Source organism: Hippopotamus amphibius, chromosome 8, assembly GCF_030028045.1.
Source record: "Hippopotamus amphibius kiboko isolate mHipAmp2 chromosome 8, mHipAmp2.hap2, whole genome shotgun sequence".
NCBI classification, from domain to species: Eukaryota; Metazoa; Chordata; class Mammalia; order Artiodactyla; family Hippopotamidae; genus Hippopotamus; species Hippopotamus amphibius.
This window is the reverse complement of record NC_080193.1, coordinates 80,864,204-80,878,214: the sequence shown is the minus strand read 5'-3', so window position 1 is coordinate 80,878,214 and position 14,011 is coordinate 80,864,204. Positions and strand designations below refer to the sequence as shown.

The window sequence follows — 14,011 nt, the reverse complement described above, 5'->3', positions numbered from 1 at the left end:
TGTAAAGATAAAAATATATTTACAGCAAAATCTATGATATCTGTAATTGGGTAGAAAGATTTAGTAACCAGAATTTGGGTCATTTTTCAGATGACTCTTTGTTCTGGTAAACCAGCAGTCCTGAGACAAGTCTCTATGGAGCTGTTGAAACAAGGCTGGGGGTAGCATGTAGAGTGACTTCATCATTTACATCACTGTAATTTCTGGCCAGGCATAAGCACTGGCCAGAAATTACAGTTACATCATGGCCTTCCAGAAGTCTCCATTCTTCCCTTGACCAACTCCTTACATTCTAAAAGCCAGCGAAAGGACCGTGATGTACACTGGCAAAGTAAGATGCCTTACAGGCATCCCTAGAGCAGAAAGATTTTATTATTTCTTTCCTTGCAAAACGACATTGCTTACCTGGTCACCTGGAAATCCCGGGAAGCCAATGATTCCTCTCAGCCCAGGTGAGCCTGGAAGGCCTGGGGGTCCAGGAAGCCCTGGCTCCCCATTTCTTCCAGGCTCCCCTCTGTGAAATCCAGGTGGTCCACAGCTTCCTGGCTCTCCTCTCCTCCCCTGCATCCCAGCATGGCCTTTATCACCTGACGGGGTTGGAAGTGTTACAAGCTTCTTGGAGGAAATCTCTTGCTAGGCGATAGTTAGGCTGTGGGTCTTGGTCCTACTTATAGGAGATGACGTCATCTCCTAGGAACTGGGAATCCTAATTTCTGCCCTAAGCTGCATCACAATGCTTTCTGGCTTCCGCGACTTCACTGTAAAAGGAGCTGCCCATGAAAAGACTCAGGGCTACCCCAGGGAGGAATAAGCAGCATCTCTTGCTTTATTTTCACATGCTCATTTTACAGATGAGGAAAGACTTACCCAGAGAAGTTAAAACATTTGCTCCCTAACAACTAGTTAAGGAGAGGGCCAACAAAAGAACCCAGGTCTCATGCAGATTAAGTCTAAACCGGGAAAAGAGAACACAAATGTGGTTGTCAAAATCCTTGCTCTGCAGTGACTCTGAGGACCAGTAGTGCAGGCACTGAGGAGCTTGTTAGAAAGGCAGAGTCAGACCAGCCCCAGACCTGCTGATTCAGTATCTGCATTTTAACAAGGGCTCCAAGGGATGCGCACTGAAGGTTGAATAGCACCTGTTGAAATGATCTGGACAGTCACTGTGCTACCCATTTTAATACCAGTCACCAAATCCAGGAATACTTTAAACCTGGAACCGGTATTTCGTGTATCTGTCTGGACTGATCCTGGTTTAGAATATACAAATCTCTAATACATATGAACTACGGCTAAGTTCTAGCATGGAAAAAAAAAAGGACCATGAGATTCTTTAGTGTATGTTTTTATCTTTATCTAAAGAATGACCTTTCCTAATCTACGTATTTACAGTTTTCTTGGGAAAGTTGTTTAATATACGTGCTTGTTTGAATGACCTATAAAGAAGTCAACTTATTTGATATGCTTAAAAATAAAACATAAGCATTTACCTTCTTCTCCTGGGAATCCACCATCTCCAGGAGGTCCAGGTTCCCCGGTTTCCCCCTTTTGAAAAATAATATTCATTTCTCCTTCATCTCCTGGGGGTCCTCTTGCTCCTTTAGATATTAATTATACAAGAGCAAAACAAAGGGAAGAATCACACACTTGATTATTCTGTTATGGCTCTTCACGTTCAGTTTGCAAATCCCCATTTAACCTAAACTGTATCTATGTTCATAGACTACACGGTATCAACATTGTTGACTCACTTCCTAAAGGAAGGGCCAGGCCTTTTACACTCCTTTCCCAACTTGTCCAGCAAAGGGGTGTGGTGTACGAGTGCTCAGTGAATGTTTGCTAATTTCAACCAAACTAGTCTCAGAGTCTTGAGTGAAAAAAGACAGGCTTGAAAAGTTCCACATCTAAAATACATCTCCTTGTGTTTCATATATACAATGAAATATTACTCAGCCATTAAAAAGAATGAAATAATGCCATTTGCAGTAACATGGATGGATCCAGAACTTGTCATACTAAGTGAAGTAAGTCAGATAAAGACAAATATCATACGATCTCACTTATATGTGGGATCTAAGATACGTGGGATATGCACAAATGAACCTATCTATGAAACAGAAACAGACTCACAGACATAGAGAACAGACTTGTGGTTGCCAAAGGGGAGGAGAGATGGGGATGGAAGAATTGGGAGTTTGGGATTAGCAGATGCAAACTAGTATATATAGGATGGATAAACAACAAGGTCCTACTGAATAGCACAGGGAACTATATTCAATATCCTGTGATAAATCATAATAGAAAAGACTATGAAAAAGAATATACATATATGTATAACTGAGTCACTTTACTGTAAAGCAGAAATTAACACATTGTAAATTAACTATATTTCAATAAAATTTTAAAAATACAACTCTTTAGCCTTTAAATTTTGAACTGTCCATCTCATATTTTCCAGTTCCCTATCTTTCCCTTCCTAACCAGCCTCCAATATTTTCCTTACATTAAAAGAACAGACACTTGGTTCTCCACATAGAGAATTCTAAAAGGTTAGAAAGGTCTATAATATTTCTCCTGATTTTTGCAAACACTGTCCAGTTGTAGATGTGGGCTGGAGTGGGCTCATTCCAGCTTGATGAGAGCCACTTACTATTGCAAGAATTTTGTAAACTACTTGTTAAACCACTGGTAGTTTTAAATCAGTTATGGTGAGAGGATTATGGCGGGAGTATTTACACCCTGGCAATCAGCAAACACTAAAAATCAGGGCATTTTTAAAAATTTTATTTTAGAGCACCATCTTACCAGCACGTTGTTGGCATTAACCCAATTTTAAGTATTTTTAGTGGGATAATTACATAGTAGCACAATAGCATAGCAAACATCACTTATCTAAGCTAGCAGAGAATGACTCTTTGATTCCTTGATTCTACATAAGTAATTCACAGGCTAGTGAAACAAAAAGTAATAGTAGAATCAATCAACTAAAAGTAATTTGAATTAAATATGAGGCTATTTTCCCAGAGGGCTTTAAAGACAAAAACATTGTTTCTAGAAATTCTCAGGCATTCACACTGGAAATGAAATCTTGCCTTCACTCACTGCTACCTCATGGCTAAGAGATCAAAGTAAGCATTTAACAGGGATGGGCACAGAACACTGACACCAGTGGTCTTGAAACTTTTTCTTTTTTTAAATAGTAATGAAAACTCTTTCTTTAAATGAAGCTTGGGAGAGATGCAATTCACAGCCCAGATGAAAGCAGACTCATCTTGTTCAGTGGTCAGCAGACCACAGCCCGCCGGCTAAACCCTGCCTGCTATCAGTTTTTGTACAATCCATAAGCTATGAATGATTTTCGCACTTTAAACCACTGGGGGAGGGGACTAAAAATAAGAATAATATTTTATGACTTGTGAAATGAAATGAAGTTTGTGCCCATAAATAAAATTATACTGGAATACAGCTATGTTTGTTTACGTGTTGTCTCAGGCGGCTTTTGTGCTATAAATGCTGAGCTGTATAATTTCGACAGAGACCATGTGGCCTACAAAGGCTAAAATATTTATATTTGGCTCTTAACAACAACAATAACAACAACAACAAAAAGCCCTGTGTTTTTTTTCATTAAAAAGATTGAAGCAAGCTTTGGGGGCCAGGAGTCCTGCCTGTACCCCCTTCCCTAAAGGTGAGAACGTTTTCTGAAACCCCAAAGCTATAAATCAAAGCCCTTGTTAATTTTTGTCTATTAACAGAGCAATTCATTTACTATAGTTATATGTGATATTGAGGTAAGGAAAATACATTTAATTTAAGGAAAATAATTTTAATTTAAAAATAAATAAATAAAATCAGAAAACAAACACCATAGCTTCAAAAGGCAGCAGAATCCAAGCTGCAGGATAATCCCATTTTATTTTTCAGGGATCATACTTACAGGTTCTGGTCAAACACTAAAAATAAGCTATGTTACATCACTGTGCTGTTAGCTGTGTTTACCTTTGACACCTTTCTGTCCTCGGTCTCCCAGAAAGCCAGGCCAACCCTTTTCTCCAAGTTCTCCCTTTCTGCCACCGTGTCCGTCTGGGCCAGGCTTTCCTCTCTCTCCCGGAAACCCAGGGAAGCCAGGCAGTCCCTCGGGTCCTGATGAATGAGAACATGAATTTTTAGGGAAAAGCTTTATAGGCTAGTATGGTTCCTAAATCTGTGTTCCTTGCTGTCCATGTAGAGGTGTAAACTGCCCCTAACTCTGAGCTTCTGCTGAAGGGAACGACCACTACCAGCCTCTTGCCTGTAAAAGACATTCTGTCCCATCCAAGCCTCAGTTTTCCACGTCACAAATCTGAACTGTAGGCCCTTATGCTTTTGAGTCCAGATTCCATAAAGCTTTAAGAGAACTGGGAGGGCTTCCCTGGTGGCACAGTGGTTAAGAATCTGCCTGCCAATGCAGGGCACACGGGTTCAAGCCCTGGGCCGAGAAGACCCCAACATGCTGCAGAGCAGCTAAGCCCGTGAGCCACAAACCACTGAGCCTGCGCTCTATAGCCCATGAGCCACAACTGTTGAGTTCACGTGCCACAATTACTGAAGCCCATGAGCCTGGAGCCTGCAATGAGATGCCCGTGCACCGAAATGAAGAGTAGCCCCTGCTGGCCGCACCTAGAGAAAGCCCGCGTGCAGCAACAAAGACCAAACACAGCCAATAAATAAATCAAAAAAAGAAAATAAGAGAGAGAGAACTGGGAGTGGGGGAGGTGGGGTGGAGGCTGGGGGGCCCATTCATAGTGGAAGCACATCAGCCTGACCTCACTTCCTATTGGTACCACACAGTCCTTTGGTAGAAGTGTTCATGGGTTCTGCAGACCTAACCCCACCTCCCATCCCCTTGTCCCATTTACCTAAACCGAAACACTCTGTCCCTGGAAATTATAATGCAGAAAACAAGGGGAAGGGAGAAGTCACAAAAGAAAGGACCAAATCAGGCTAATATACCAGTAAATTCTACAGTGTGGTTACATGTAATAGTCTTCACTTGGTAGTGGATTTCAAGTTTATAAAATGGGGGGAAATAATGGAAAAGAGATACCCACCCTTTGGGCCTGGACGACCAGGGAGCCCATCGTGCCCAACGGGGCCTGGGACTCCTGGGGGACCTGGGGATCCATCTGCCCCTGGCCATCCTGGGACTCCGGGGAGGCCCTTCATTCCAGCAGGTCCAGGAGGCCCCACGTCCCCTCGCTGTCCTTGCCAACCTGGGGCACCTGTACCAAACCACAGTGACAACAATGTAGGAAAACAGCTGGCTTCACACACAGGCAGGAAAAAATCCACGGCAGCTGAAATTGTGTATTTATGGCCAAGTAAACAAAATTTATCAGCTAAAATAACAGTAGCGACTCTCTGTCAGTCTAAGAATATATTTTTCTGGCTGCTATAAAAAGAAAGGCAGATTACTTGAATAAATATTTCCCAGTTGAGATGCAGTATAAAGAGTCTTTTAAAATGGAAAATGCGTAAAGATAGAGAATTTGTATGTACTCTTGGGTGGGGAGAGGGTGGGAACTAATAGAAGAAAACATTCCAGGTGCTTCTTGAAGCTACGGCCAAGTGAATTTTGGTCAAGCTGTTACTGAAATGAGAGAATTATAGGAATCCGCAACACCATCTAGTATTATTGGCGATAAAAATAAAGCTGTAGTGGCAGGGTCTGAGCCTATCTCGTTTTGATACTTTGAGAGGTTGTATTCTTGGATTTGGATAAACAGTAGAAATTGAATAACAGGTGACAATCTGGATGGTGAAATAAAGATCATATTGGAAACAGCCCCCCAGCACCTTGTGTTGAGAGACAGTTTTTCACGGTTCTCTTTGACGTCCTGCTGGATGTGCCAAGAACAGAGGGTCCTGACCCATCCTCACCCAGGCTATTTCTCAAGGTTGTGATGGCAGCGAGCAGCCTGACAGTTGATATAGCGCCTCCCCCAGTAAGAAAAGCAGGCTGTTTTTCAGGTTACTATACAGTTTCCATACCCCCGGTTCAGAAACTGCAACCCACTGTGTGTGCAGCATCCACTAGGCCCTCTTATACCACCGATGAGAGACTTGGGTGACACAGGGAAACGACACGAACCAACATGAAACGCCTGCTATTTGCTGTGCCATAAATAATAATGTCCTTTTTTCTGACCCAAGAGTCTTGCTTCTGCCGGCATCCATGAAAGAGCAGCAAGTGAACTTATTCCTCTGTAAGCTGTGTAAACCCCACACCTGTCATAGTTCTTGACACCTGCCGACACTTACCTGGACTGCCTGGAGGCCCGGGGAGCCCTGGTTGCCCTGGTCTCCCTGGAGCGCCTCTTTCACAGGAATGGCCAGGTGGACCTGGGATCCCTGGAAACCCAGCACTTCCCTCTCGGCCTTTGGGACCTTTGAGACCCGGGAATCCGGGCACGCCAGCTTGCCCTGAAATGATACAGTTCATGCATGACACTCAGGGCATAAAACTACATAGATGACTTATAGCGGTGTTCACGTGTATCAATACTGGAGGTAAACATTTTGATCCCGGCTCACGGCTCCAATGAGTTAAGCCTCGAATGGGTTTTCTTATCATAGATTGTAGTGAGCGCCAAGTGCACAGGAAAACCATGCATTGCTAAGAGAGTTACTTGGTAAGGTTACGCAGACAATATGGAAGCTGCTTCTGCAAATTAAAAAAAGAACATGCAATTCTTCCTGATTTTAATTAACCTCCAGGCTTGCGGCAGGCTTTATACCAAATCTCCACAATGTTTACACACCCAGTTTGCGTTGTCTGAATTTGCATTTTGTCAGTGATTTCATCACTCGAACTCTCAAAATTTTTATTAATTGGAAAGACAGCGTCATGATCTTCAGGTGGAAAAAAGTCTTCCATAATTCTACACACTAACCTAAATATCTACTTTGTTGTTTCATGTTTTCATTGTATTTTGGTTCATATGTTTGCATTTTTAAAATAGTAATCACAGTGCACTTTCAATTGTTGGATTATTTCATATTGCATGTTAATATGCAAATGTTTTCCATTTTATTGTAATTTTTACAAATATAATTTTAATTGTTAATAGCTGAATAGTATTCCTTCGAGTGTGGTACGTGAATGTATGTATGTACAAATTACTTAACTCTCTTTATTGTTTTCATTGTTCCTCTATTGTGAATAATACTACAACAGTATTTTCATACTAACCATTTCCTGCTGAATTCTTTCCTTAAATGAATTTCACAAGTGAGATAGTGGAATTCCTGGATCAAAATTATTTTCATTGACTCACATAATGTATTATCTTGTTACGTTCCAATTCAATGGGTTTTTGTAGATGAATGCTTCTGACTTACAAACTATTGAAGAAACTCCTTGAGGACAAAGAATGTGGCTTATCCCCCCACACTCCACTTTCCCTATACTACTGTCCTGTCATGGGTACCTAATAAATACTGGCCCATCCGTCATTAGGAAAGAAACAGAAGAGTGTCTGTAAAAGTCTGGTCCAGGGTCCACTTTTGGTCACCACCCCCAAGGGGTTAAAGTTCAGACTGGTTTGCTGGACCCCAACCAACTGTGATGTGATGAGTCACAATTTCTGAGGCCGGGGCCCAGAAGATGGTAACATTAATGACTCCTGCTCCTAACCCTGGTGGGTTTTTTTTTTGGGGGGGGGAGGGGGCATTATTTTTAAGTACATTAAAATCTGAAAACCTCTGCTGCGGGTCCTAAAGGAGCCATAGTGATTTCACAAAAGAATGTGAATCAGTGACAGGGCCATCTCCCCAGCTTAAGTCTTGCTGCCCTGCCTGCTACCCCTGCTGGAATGAAAGTCCCTCCATCCTGTCACCTGTCCAAATAACACAGCCTCTGCCAGGACTCAGCTCGTGCCCAGCTCTCCCCCAGAGCTTTCCCTGAACGCCAGCCCCCCCCACTTTGCCCCTCTGAGCTGCTCTTCTCTAACAGTCTGTCCTGCCCTCCTTCAGCCTGGCAATGGCAGTGGGCAGGTCACCCAGTCCCTGCTCCTCAGCGCGAACTTCCTATCCTGAGTCCAAAGCAGGCAGACGTCCAGTAGCTGCTAATCAAATTGAACAGACTGAGCCACGGTGAGCTGGGTTTAAAAACAACCAGTAAAATTCAAAGGCAACACTGGGGATGCAGGTTATTAGAAATGGAACCACTGTCTGTATATGAGGGAAGATGCTTCAGTGAAAATTTTACATTCTAGATTTTTAAGGTATGATAGTCTAGACATTCTTCAGGGACCTGCTTTGGAACTGAGCTGGCTTTATGGATCACAGGGACAGCACAGCCCTCATACCTGCAGCCCCTGGATGTCCGAGATCACCTCTGAATCCTTTTGGCCCTGGCACTCCTAAAAGACCCCTCTTTCCTGGTGGTCCTGGGTAGCCAATAGCAGGGTTTCCCGGGGGTCCTTTCTGACCATTCTCTCCAGGTGAACCTGGGGAGCCTGGGGGTCCGACAGGGGAGGACCCCTTTTCACCTCCAAAACCTGGATCTCCCGTATCACCTCGAAAACCTATTGAACAAAATATTGTTTAAATTGTTACATGTACAAATATAGAACCAACACACATATAAGACTACTACTTTGATAAAAACACATTGTTTTAAAGTACATAGATACTTAACTAAAATTGAGAGTAACTTAACAGGTAATATTGTTTTTTGCCACCTTTTGTTGGGAAATAAATTGTAACTCTGTGTTCCCTATAAGCCAATGACGTTTCCCTAATTGCTCTCATTTACCAGCCAACAAACAGTCTGTCTGGAACGCACAGTTTCTACAACACAGACCAATAATAGCCTATAACTCATGCTCCAGGTTAAAACAGCCCTGAGACATCACAAAAGTACCATAACCTAGAAGTTACTGAAACATAGCTAAGAATTTAACGTAGCAAGAAAAACCATTCCCCCATCATCTAGGGATCCCTGGGCCATTTGCTGACTAAGATCATCCAATTAAGAGGTATCGAGACATTCCTAAGTGAAAAGTGCTTATTTACCAGGTGGACCAGGTATTCCTGAGATTCCTGGTTTACCACGCTGACCCTTTTGCCCGTCCAAACACCTCAGCCCAGGAGCTCCCCGATGACCTGGAAATCCCTTTGGACCTAGACAATAACAACAAAACACAGACTCAATAAAACACAAATCAAATGAGGACAAAATGAAATGATTTTTTAAAAAATCTATGTTAAGTCTTTCTTAGGGTATTTCTACTTTATGGAAGTTAAGCCTGGTTTATAGAATCATTTTATAAGTCATGTGCTCCAAATAAGCTTTTCATAGAGATTGTGTTAAGGTACTTTCTCAGAAGCCATACTGTAAAGAATTCTTCCTGAAAGCATTTGGGACATACACCACCATTCAGATGAATCTTTTGGTACCTTCCCAAGCTGAGTCTCAAATACAAATATGCGAGTATAGCCTTCCTTGTAAGAGGAGAGAGGTGGTGGCCAGTGTGTGGCTTGATGAGAAAGCACCAGAATAAAGGCCAAAATCTATTTCCCTGCATCTTACTGCATTTGCCCTTAAATGAAGTACAAAGCAAACAGCACGTGCAAAACAAATTGAGTTTTTTTTAAACTTTCTGTGATTTCCTACTAGGAGTTATCTTGGCTAAAATAACTTATAAATCATGAACTTCAAAGGAGATGCAACTGCTAACTGAAACTCTGAGGGTTCACTTCGCTTGAGGCAGAAGCTGCTGAAAGTGATCATAAATGTTTTTTATCCATTCACGACAAGGTACCAGTAAATGTGAAGATAAACGTATAATCAGTCAACCAACAATTCTTCACTTTAATGATACAGAATTATACTACCGCACCCTTGCCACTGCCTTGTGGTGGGTGGCCTGTATTTTGCACACTTTGAGCTGGGGCTTGGTCATGTGACTTGCTTTGGCCAATAAGATACTAACACCATGAAGCAATGTGAGGTGTGAACTGTGCCTGTAAAGCTGGCCCCACCCACTTGCATTTCTGTAACTAGAGGAGCAGAGCACACCCTGTGCTCTGCTGGGCCCACAATGAAATGCATGTTGCAAACCTGACCTGACCTGAAGCCAGGGACCAAGTCAACAGAGACCATCTTAGATCAGATGAACCCCAACGAACTACAGACTCATAGAGAGAAAATAACTATTATTTGTTAAAGCCCACTGCAATTTGGAGGTGGTTACACAACAGTGTTGTGACGAAAGCTAATGGTTATAGAGGGCAAGAGAGTCATTCATCATTCAACCCTTAAATCCTTTTTGTGTTGATAGTTACATAGAACAAGAAAGTTGACCTCTAGTGGCCGTGCTAGTACTGAATGGGTCAGTTTAAGTGAACTCTAAATAAATAAAAAAGAATTAGGCAAAATCCCTTGTATAGATTTTGGGTTTAATTCAGCTATAAATACGTGATTGAGTCAAGTTCAGCGGTTGCATGAAAGTGTAATCAGGCGTGTAGATGTGTGGGCATTTTTCACAATGTTTCTGGTCAGAAATCTGGGTCTCTTGGAAAGCAGAATAGAGTAAAACTTATAATCAGTAAGCAAATGATCTTTTTTCGCTCTCGGGGCACAGGTAAAGAAAGAAGATATAGTTTTAAAATGCTCTAAGGCCAGTCAGTCTTGCTGATACGTGATCAAATCAAGGTAAATTTTACTGCACAGAAATATTATTCAGAGTGTGTTCATTGGACTGGAGACCCAGGGGGAATGGCTACAAATGCTGTTTCCCCACAGTCCCTCAAAACTTTATAATCAGGGTAGAAATATCCTAAATAGCTCCCTGAGGATTTGCTCTGGTTTATCTATCTTGCTGGTTCTTTTACTTTGGGACTGTGTATGACAGGCATGATGGATCTTACCTGGAGGTCCATCAAAACCTGGAGGGCCTGGCCTTCCAGGATAGGTTACGTTACAAGGAATTGTATCACCTGGAATGAAAAAAAAGTAGCCTTCACAAAATTCATAGTCCAATGCAATGTGAATCTCGGCAACAACTCGATCAAGATAGTTTTTCATATGGTATATGTAGAATTCAAAGGTAAAGAAGACTCCCGAGTATCATGAGGCCATTTGAACTACTTTAATTTGGAATTTCTAGAAGATCTGTCCTGAAATCTGAACTTCAACTGTCAGAGCAGTAATAAACAGAAGGATAACAAAAATATTGATTCCAAGAAATATCAGTTTAATAACCTACAAAAAATAATGGACGTATAGACCCACGGATGTCTAATATGATGGAATTAGAAGCTTTGATAAATCAGGAAATAGCAGCAAGCATCCAACACTGAGTTCCCGAGATTTGGCTTCTAGCTTGGGGATGTGGGGGGCATTATGCAAAAAAAGATACTGGGAGAAATATTAATAACAGCTTCCATTTACTGATGGCTTGCCACGGGTCAGGTGTTTCAAATATACTGTGTCTCTCTTGCTTTTCTAATGATTCTGCAATGTGGTTTTTGTCATCCCTCATTTTATTTGGTGAAAAAAAAATAAAACTCCAAAGTTGTGCCTCTAAGTTTTCTCCTTTAAAATGGAATGTTTCCCTTTTATAATAGAAATTACATCCCATAATGTATTACACCATATGCTTTCAACTCAAAAATGTACCATATGAATAAAAATAATGCTAGATTTTGACAGTCTCAGACCATGATCTTAAACCATATCAAAATCCAAGGTATTTGTCTTTATATGTCGTCAAAGTAAGAACCAAAGATATTATTGTATTATAAAATTTCACAATTAATTATGTAACCCAAGGTACCTGTACATATTACAAAAGAGAAAATCTTAAATAAAACTTCTTCCAACCTTTTTAAATGTTTTCAGCTACAAAACTATAAATCAGTTTATTGTTTGAAATCCAAATAACTGCCAAATAATTTTAAATCCTTTCTTTTTTCCTCCCTAGAATGCTTACCAATGGGTTTTCATGGATAATGCTGTATTTTTAAAATGAAGTATTAATTTTTTATTCAAATACAATGCAAAATCTCAAAAGATAGTAAAAAAGAGAGATTTTGAATATACATGTGTGTAATTTTAATACAGTCAGATTGTCCACATTGATACTGAGAAATGAATGAAAGACAATTTACCAAACCAATAAAGCAGCAAAGAAATCTTAGCATTTTAAAGATTTGTTTTAAATATTGATTGTGCTGTAATGCTTTTATTTGTTTGACAACATTCAACGTTTGAACAGTGGCTTGTGGGAATTTTATTTTAGAGTTGCTACCATAGCTGTAATAACTTTGCCCAGAAGAGAGGCTTACTTTAGTTTCCATGATTTCACTTGATATTCTGCCATAAAAACATTCAAAGTTACCTTTATGACCCTTCCGGCCATCAGGACCCCTCGTGCCCGGCCAGCCTGGAGCTCCTGGTTGTCCTCTCTCTCCTGGTGGGCCAGGAAATCCCAGTCCCAGAGGCCCCCTAGGCCCTGCTCTGCCCGGGGGGCCTGGTGGTCCAGGAGACCCTCTATCACCTGGGGCTGCATCTTCATGACTCCCCTGGGAACGTTTGCATCAAGAGTCAATTATCAACCACTGAAAGGCCATGGACTCAAAGAAATCACTGTCCTTGTAGGTTACAGAAATGCATGCAGAAAGTCAGTAATTCCAGAAGTTACTTAATAGCGAATGTAATTTAAAATAATTAACTTAGATTCTTCTTAATATTGTACATATGTACTTACAGACATATATACTTCAGGTGTGTGTTATGCCTCAAATACAGAAAGTTATGTGTGTCTTGTCTTAAACACAGAATAAGAAAATGTATTTAGAACCACTCCGCAACAGCATAGACAATAAAATATAGAAATGTGAAAAATTATAAATAGAATGAATAAACAACAAGGTCCTACTGTATAGCACAGGAACTATATTCAATTTCCTGTGATAAACCATAATGGAAAAAAAATACTATAAAAAGAATGTATTATATGTGCAAAACTGAGTTGATCTGTTGTACGGTAGATATTAACACAACATTGTAAATCAACTATACTTCAGTAAAAAATGTTTTAAAAGAATTTAAAAAAAGAAATGCATAAATTAAGAGAAGTAGTGGGCTTACAAATTGAATAAATTCTTATGTTTTAGAAATAGTTTTTCTGCATTCTGATGAGAAGATACAGAGATGGACTTTATCCCCTTCTACCTCTGTGGGCCAAGGGCTGACAAATCCTTTCTCCTTTGCATAAGAATTTGACCTTTGGTTAATGGTCTAGTTCCCTTCTTCTGGAATCTGCATAAAAACTGGATGTCAACTGCATTACTAGACCACATTGCTTATGGTGAAATTAACTCCTGGCTGCAAAACTCACATCTGGTCTGGAAGAACTATAAAGACCCTTGTGGAGCCTTTGTTGGGGCTTCCTTAAGTGGTGTCTCCTGTAACTGGCAAGTTCCTTGTGGGGTCCCCGCAAGCTAGCTGTGCTTTGGAAATCATACTCCCATGGGGAATGAAGTTTTCAAGTCCAGGCTGCTCACACTTCTGCACGTGGGAATCTCATCGCCTTCACCCCAAGTGAACCAACAGCGGCAAGGGCCCTTACGCATGAGGGACACCTGACACTGCCCTGCCGGCAAGTTGAGGGTCACGCCTTCTACCCTTCTCAGTGACCCGGTCACAAATATGGTTTGAATCTGGATTGTTTCAGTGAATCTAGAAAGATTCCCCCTCCCCAAGTGGGTGTTAGAAAAATCCCTCTCCCAATTTGATCTGTAAATACACTTTGGTTTTTTACAATTTGATGAGTACAGGATGACAGCTATCATTGAGGGACGCTGGTTTCTAAACACAGTCGTCCCCTGCTTATCCACGGTTGCACTTTCCAAGGTTTCAGTTCCCCACGGTCTGAAAATATTAAACAGAAAATTCCAGAAATAAACAATACACGAGTTTTAAATTGCGCTCCATTCTGAGTAGAGTGAGGAAGCCGTCTTG

At 41.1% G+C, this 14,011-nt stretch overlaps 1 protein-coding gene across 1 annotated transcript in view; it reads right to left on the bottom strand.

Annotated features, from left to right (window-relative positions):
• The window catches only part of COL4A4 (collagen type IV alpha 4 chain), a 105,985-nt gene that overhangs the window by 38,050 nt on the left and 53,924 nt on the right, over nucleotides 1-14,011 (bottom strand). Inside the window, exons 23-31 of the mRNA XM_057746495.1 lie at nucleotides 12,387-12,570; nucleotides 10,915-10,983; nucleotides 9,058-9,165; nucleotides 8,349-8,567; nucleotides 6,301-6,462; nucleotides 5,091-5,261; nucleotides 4,000-4,143; nucleotides 1,491-1,598; nucleotides 406-587 (exon numbers count right to left, since the gene is read on the bottom strand). Coding sequence (XP_057602478.1) covers nucleotides 406-587; nucleotides 1,491-1,598; nucleotides 4,000-4,143; nucleotides 5,091-5,261; nucleotides 6,301-6,462; nucleotides 8,349-8,567; nucleotides 9,058-9,165; nucleotides 10,915-10,983; nucleotides 12,387-12,570 — 1,347 coding nt within the window. The remainder of the gene's footprint in view (nucleotides 1-405; nucleotides 588-1,490; nucleotides 1,599-3,999; nucleotides 4,144-5,090; nucleotides 5,262-6,300; nucleotides 6,463-8,348; nucleotides 8,568-9,057; nucleotides 9,166-10,914; nucleotides 10,984-12,386; nucleotides 12,571-14,011) is intronic.